The sequence below is a fragment of the Nannobrachium achirus genome, assembly GCF_963921795.1.
Source record: "Nannobrachium achirus genome assembly, chromosome: 9".
In the NCBI taxonomy this organism is placed as follows: domain Eukaryota; kingdom Metazoa; phylum Chordata; class Actinopteri; order Myctophiformes; family Myctophidae; genus Nannobrachium; species Nannobrachium achirus.
Window position 1 is genome coordinate 45,418,920 of NC_137818.1, and position 7,727 is coordinate 45,426,646.

Sequence of the window (7,727 nt, forward strand, 5' to 3'; positions counted from 1 at the left end):
GGGTTTTGATAGCTAGTGGTTTCAAGGTCAGGGCTGATGTCGTGACATGCACAAGCGAGCATTCCTTCCATGACTGAGGAGTTGAATTAGCCAAAGGGAGAATTCCAGCACACAATGATGATACATAACGCCCATGATAAATACCAAACGCTTCCCACAATATGGGATATGCATTTTCTCGTTCAACCTGTGGTAGTTATACAAAGTATAAACAGTGACTAATTTCAAAATGTTGCTTTGAAATATTAAATAAATAAACACCTTGGGGAAACTACACACAGGCTTCCAGCAGAATGACAAAATGCCTGAGGACAGATAGTCGCCAAGAGAACGACCCAGTGGCGTCAGTTCAGCAAAAGCTAAGGTATGGCAACATGACTGGTGTCTTGCACGCGCGCGAGGCACCAGTCATGTTGCCATACCTTAGCAACAGACACAATGAAAAGTACATTTTATTATTTCCCCCTGTAGCCAAGGTGTGGCCCGCTGCCATAGCTTGCCATACCCAATTGACGCCTCTGGAACGACCTTACCTTTGCAGATGTCCTCGGATGCTTCGTAGCCGGCCTTGCATTGGCACTGCACGACAGGCACCACCCACTCGCCGTCCACGGTGCAGTAGATGCGTGGCAGCTTCTCGCTGACAGCGTTGTCGATGCACGCCCCGTTCACCTCCCTGAGCGCTTGATTCTCGCCCCCCGCCACCGTCTCTGGGAAAGCCGCCAGGCTCTTTACCGTGGCCGGGCAGATCTTGTAGTAAACCTTGACGGAGAGGAGAGCCATGCAGGCACCGATATCTTGGAAGGCCAAGTAGAAGCCTTTTTTCGACAGGTTCTCCACCACGCGAGTCTCCGTGTTGACGTGCAACTCGCTCTTGCTGGTGATCTCGTCGGGTGCGATGGTGGCGACCTTCCTGAACTGGCCCTTGCGAAAGGTAGTGCCGACGTCAGCGTCCGACTCTGAGGCAAAGAGGTTGAAGGTTTCCTTGCAGGTGAGCGAGGCACCGTCAAATGAATTGCAGTCCCGTACGATGAACTGGAGCTCCACAAAGACGCGGGAGGCCATCGGGCGCCGCTGTATGAAGGTGGTGCGGAGCCAGTTGTCCTGCTCACGTTCCCCGACGTTGCAAACGGAGTATGAGTAGAACTGGGAGCCGTTCATGGACTTCTGGACCACCTCCCACTGAGGAAAAAATAAACATACAAGAGGAAAAGGTTAGAGACACACACACTGATCCTTGGGGAAACCCTAAGTGTAATGGGCTGAACCGGAACTAGAGGTATAGGGGTGTGTAACATAATATGTCTAAAGGGTCCATGCTAGAAGCATGTAATTTGAGGGGCGCCCGCTGGCCTACAGGTCCAGGCACACACCACTAAGTTAGGCATTGCCACATATAGGCATGGATGCCTGTCAGCGTCGCTGGTTCGATTCCTGATCCAGGCGACCTTTGCCACATGTCACTCCCCATCTCTCCCCCCATTTTCTGTCAGTCTACTACTGTCTTATCCAATAAAGGCTTAAAAAAAGAAAAGAAAAAAAGAAAAGCATGTAATTTGAACCTTAAAACAAAAACATTGTGTTTAAGGTAACTATACCTTAATAATTGCATTGAATATTACTACGCATCCATCTGCTATAAGCACTAAGGCACATCTTTCTCAAGAAGGCTTTTTGTAACATCATTTCTGAGCTTCCATTATACAGTATATTCCTGATAATAAACAGGGTAGGAGAAAGGCCTTTGTATGACAAAATATGTCTGACATTGAAGAGACGCCGAGTGAATCTAATTCTGTGTTCACTGCTGTTTCACATGTCATCGGCATTGCTGGCATCTTGTCTGAACAATGTTGCTGTACATAAACTAAATGCTGCCGCAGACATTTTTGAAACAAAATTCTACCAGCATGCTTTCACGTAACATTGGTTGCAGAAAAGCATTTGGCCCCACAGGGGCAGAGCCTGTGGTTTGCTCTCTGCATGTTGCCACTATGCTATTAATTAAAGGAATGTGCTTTGTTGGCTGAGTGTGTGGCACTGCATATAAACTTGATGTGTAACAGGAGAACCAATGCCTCTATAAAAACTGCTACTGAACTTTTCTGTTTAAAAAGGGTATTTAAAATGAGCAAAAATGTGCTAAAATGATAATCATCATAAAGGGTTATAACATGTCTAACTGTGTAATAAAACAAGAACTCTCACCAACAATGATTCAGAACTCAAGGAAACTTTTCAACTATTGTGCCACAAAAGATAAAGCTTACATCAGATTATGCAGCAGTGAAGGTGAGTCACTCATTATCTTCATGAAAGTCAGAGGACTCGGTGTTGACTGTGTCAAAATTGCAAGCATGCCCAAACGTGCCTTTTAATTCAGCAGCATGTTACAATGAGCCAATACACATAAAACAAATTCGCGAGACTGAATGGCCATTTAGCCTACTATGAAACCATGAATTTGAACCAAGTGTGCATACTTTTGCAAAATGACCATAGCAATTGGATGTAATGATGCAGCTCTAAAGATAGACATTTTCCCCCTGGTAAGGAAAAGATAGGTTGGACTGATTGGCTGTATCTACAACGGTACAACCCCTCCCCCCTAAGAGGCACCACATGCTGCAAACTTTAAAAGTTAATTGCACTCTAACATACAATTCTGGAGCTGAAGCCTTGCAACCACAAGAAGCCACAAGTATTCTCTGTATACAGCGAGCAGCCATTCTGTGTGTCTATGCCTCAGTGCAGCCCAAACATGCTCTGCCGTCAACTCAACCCCCTGATCAATTATTCCCCCGACCCCTTCCCCGCATTCATGCTCAACCAGTCATTAGGCTTTCAGTACCCAACTCCCAAAGATACCTGACAACGATGAGGGGAGGATGAACAGCTAACCACACAACAGTCACATGGCCACATATTTGAGACACAAATGCAGCGGAGCAGAACAGTATAAGTTATGATCATGTCTGTGTGATGCATGCAAGAATTTCTGGGCAAATTCCCCAGGGATAAGTGTGTCTCCTGGTGGGATATTATACAGTACTTACCCCTTGCTTCTCTCCCTGCTCGAGGGGGGGCCATGTTAACCAGCCCAGTTCACTCCCTGCTGCCTTCATATCCAACAGCACCTCTGCGGATAAAAAAGCACATTATTCTATCAGTGACAAATGAAAACGTCCACGCGGAAAGAAGAATATCACTGGAAATTGTGCTAACCCGATATAACCTTTATGATGATATACTGTTACATGTTTTACACATACCGGTATTTGATAAAGTAGGCATTGATTGATTGAAGACTTTATTAGAAGTTTGCATAGAAAAGGGTACAGTTTCATGACGGTACAGTTCACTGGTACAAGGTCTACTAAAAGGAGATCCTAGAAAAGACTAAGCTTATTTCCACAGGAAACCATTATCTCATATAACATTGAATGACAGACGGATAGAACACATTACTATGCAGTAGATATAGTCAGGAAAAATAGAAAGAATAAACAAAAAAACAAGCATAGTCTACAATGCATCACACTTTTTCTGGAAAGAAACTGAAGGGGGGAAAAAAAACTTTTCTTGATTTTTTAATCAAGAAACCCATAGTCCAATATGTGATCTAGATAGCAAATATTATCAAACTGAATATAACATGGAGCTATTCGTGTTGTTTCACCTGCTTAACTATACAAGTGAAAATGTAATTTTCTGTATGTAAGGTAATGTTATCCACGAGGTAGAGGAAGGACAGCAGTGTCCGATTGACGGTTTATGGTTTTAAACAAAAGTAGGCCTACACAATAAATATGAATCATCGACATCGGGTTTACTTTGGTCTCTCTCTCTCTCTCTCTCTCTCTCTCTCTCTCTCTCTCTCTGTGCGTTAGTGATTGGTAATTAATTAACTCAAACTAGCCTTCATTGACTTCTCCAAAGTTCCTCGTGTTTGCCAACGAGACGAATCAGTGTTCACGTGTCTGTGTTAAAGTTCCGAAGGTGTCATTTCACTGACACACCTCATGAATGTAGGGCTAATATAAAATATCAAATCAGCAATAAAACATCGAAACTATGGGCTTGCGGGCTCTATAGTTACTTGTGATCATCAGGTAGGTACAAAACTGGATTTGATCAGCCTATTTGACAAATAATCTAAAGTGTTGTAAACCAGTGGTTCTTACTTCTTATTCCTAAACTTTGAATTGTGAAGGTCTCCCCTTAACTTTGACAGTGTACAAAATACATGGAGCGGACCCGTTAGGTTAGGGTCCATTTGGTTACCCCCATAAAGGAACATGAAACCCTGAAATCCACTTTGAGAACCACTGTTGTAAACTATCATAAGTTTACAAACAAGAAATCCAAGTTAAACAGTGTAAAATAAAGTAGACGGACAATTCCAGGTAGCTACCCTACTTCCTCTAGTTATCCTCACATGGCACGCACGATATAGGAGCAACACACATTAACTTTTACTGCATGGGAAAAGTTAACACAACTTTGGAGGAAAAGTGAAGTCAGACCACTCACCTTCTGTAGACTGCAGCGTAATAAATATACCGTTAATAAATACATATGAAAACAATAATCGTCCACAGAAATCCATTTTGTCCAACTTTTCTTTCTCTCCCCCTTGTCTCAGTGGTGGTGGTGGGCTCTGTGCTGCATGGGTCGCTCTGCTGAACTCAACTGAACGGTCGGTGAGTGAGTGAGGCTGAATCGGAAGCCTCATTCACAAATGATGGGGGACGTCACGGACTCCGCCCGGTGGAATGCGTGTCTGTGGAGACTGTGGAGGCCATGCCATGGCAGGCCGGGCCGGGCCAGGCTGGGGGGTGTGGCACACATGCAGGGGTGTAAGTAACAGATAAGTATTTACTCAAGTAGCCTATTGTAGTCATTTTGAGGGAGCCTACTTTTACTTCTACTGACTACATCTCAGTGTAGGCTACTTTTACTACACTACAATAATCTTTGAATAATTGTGGGCTCGCCTGGAAGGCGAGCACACGTATGTTATCTTCATTATTTATCTATCAGTCAGTCAGTATCCTCAAAACTTTGGCGCGATTCATCTCTTAAACGCTTACACCTTTCAACACCATTCAAATTTTTATGTGTTCAGCTTACTGAGGACACGTGTGCTTGTATTTTTGGTTTTGAAATGTTTTGTAGTATAAATATAAAAAAATAAAAATGTTTAACTTTAAGCACCCAATGCATTTCCAATGGGTTTAGTGAGTGGAGAGAAGGATAATAGACCCATGTTTATGTTAAGGCGCTGTGGCTGCAGTGTTCACACTTCAGATATGCTATCTATATCATTGCGTTCACACAGGTCTGCTCTCTGATTTGATCCAAATATCTAAGCTTTGTGATGTATATATTCTGAGTTAAAACTACAAATATCTATAAATGTCTCCCTCCACTCTACTGATTGAGACAGCTGTGATTAAAGGCCTGTCTGTCATTGGCTGTTCTGTGGTGCTGCAAAGTAACTAAGTACATTTACTCAAGTATATACAAGTACTTGTACCTACAGTACAATTTTGAGGTACTTTTACTCTACTTTCCATTTTTGTTACATATACTCTACTATAAATACAGCATTTGACAGCCTCAGTTACTTGTTACTTTGCAGATTTTATTATTAATAAAAAACATAGATGGACCACTTAATACTGCTATGAAGTTGATCTACAATGTGCACACGCACGCACGCACGCACGCACGCACGCACACACACACACACACACACACACACACACACACACACACACACACACACACACACACACACACACACAAACAACTGTTACTGTGTTACTGTGAAGACGTTTGCTTGTATTTGTCTTTGAGACATGTTTTGTAGTGTTTCAGAAATTGTTCTTAAAAAGAATAAGGTTTTAGGATCCCGGGCAATGGGATTTACAGTATATATCCTAGAAACCGCAGGGACAATCAGCCGTATTAGTGGTTGTTGTTGGTTTTCAGGGAGATATCACAACCGATGCATTTTCAAATCAGATCCACAAACACAATAAAAGTCATGCTCCACTCCTCAGTCTGGAGTGGCCACATAGAAGAACGCCTTGGTTATAGACATAGTGGAGGACAGATGTGATCTGGGATTGTTAACCTACAGTATATGCACTCAATATACACCTCTAGAACACATAGAATATGTACAGTAAGGTTCAGTAGAGTACAGTAAAAGTACAGTTAGGTTCAGTAGAGTACAGTAAAGTACAGTAAGGTACAGTAAAGTACAATAAAGTACAGTAAAGTACAATAAAGTACAGTAAGGTACAGTGGAGTACAGTAAAGTACAGTAGAGTAACGTAAATTACAGTAGAGTACAGTAAAGTACAGTATAGTAAGGTACAGTAGAGTACAGTACAGTAAGGTACAGTACGGTACAGTAGAGTACAGTATAGTATAGTACAGTAAGGTACACTACAGTAAGGTACAGTAGAGTACAGTAAAGTACAGTACAGTAAGGTACAGTACAGTAGGGTACAGTAGAGTACAGTAAAGTACAGTAAGGTACAGTACAGTAGAGTACAGTAAAGTACAGTAAGTTACAGTAGAGTACAGTAAAGTACAGTAAGGTACAGTAAAGTACAAAACAATACAGTAAGGTACAGTAGAGTACAGTAAAGTACAGTAGAGTACAGTAAAGTACAATAAAGTACAGTAAAGTAGAATAAAGTACAGTAAGGTACAGTGGAGTACAGTAAAGTACAGTAGAGTACAGTAAAGTACAGTAGAGTACAGTAAAGTACAGTATAGTAAGGTACAGTAGAGTACAGTACAGTAAGGTACAGTACGGTACAGTAGAGTACAGTATAGTATAGTACAGTAAGGTAGAGTACAGTACAGTAAGGTACAGTAAAGTACAGTAAGGTACAGTACAGTACAGTAGAGTACAGTACAGTACAGTACAGTACAGTACAGTAAGGTACAGTACAATACTGTAGGGTACTGTACCTTACAGTACCTTAAAGTATCCTATTTGTTGGGTTGGAATCGAGCCCACACTGTTTCGAAGGAACAGTATTTCTAGTTTTATACTAGTTACTTTGAAGGTTTTGATCATTATTACAAAACATTAACCACTTCAGCCACTATTTCAGCTAGCCTATTTATTTGAAAATAGCACATAAGCTCACAATTTTCAAAATAGCCAAAACTTGTGAAATGGGACACTTTGCACAATGAGTAGTAGTAGCCTACTTTTACTTTTGGTACTTGTACATTTTTGATATTGATACTGTTGTACTTTTAATTTAGTAAATTTTGAATTCCGGACTGTTACTTGTAACAGAGTATTTCTATATTGCAATATTGATACTTTTACTTAAGTAGGTACTACAACATGTGAGTACTTTTTACGCCACTGCGGGCCAGGCTGGGGGGTGTGGCACACCCACATGGGACCAGCACTGGTTACACATTAACTTTAATTTTATACTCTATCGCGTAGGCCAGGGTGATGACGCATGCCAAAAGAGCTGAACATACCTAGCCTAGCTGGAGCTAGACATCCCAGCCATGTTAAAACAAGGTGCATTAGTATCTAGGCTGGCCCCCAGGGCCGTAGCGCGCCTAATCGGCGCTCTAGGCGAGCTCTCTCGAATGCGCCCCCCCACTCCCGCGCGCGCAAAGCGCGCGCGCGATTTTTGCGGGTTTTGCCGTGAATTTAGTCGGTTTTGGGTCGGTTT

The 7,727-nt window shown here is 42.2% G+C and overlaps 1 protein-coding gene across 1 annotated transcript in view; it reads right to left on the reverse strand.

The window, feature by feature from the left end:
* epha2b (eph receptor A2 b) overlaps window positions 1-4,624 on the reverse strand; it is a 40,092-nt gene extending 35,468 nt beyond the window's left edge. Inside the window, exons 1-3 of the mRNA XM_080733139.1 lie at window positions 4,534-4,624; window positions 3,057-3,139; window positions 534-1,182 (exon numbers count right to left, since the gene is read on the reverse strand). Coding sequence (XP_080589265.1) covers window positions 534-1,182; window positions 3,057-3,139; window positions 4,534-4,609 — 808 coding nt within the window. The 5' untranslated portion in view covers window positions 4,610-4,624. The remainder of the gene's footprint in view (window positions 1-533; window positions 1,183-3,056; window positions 3,140-4,533) is intronic.
* Window positions 4,625-7,727: the final 3,103 nt, after the last annotated feature.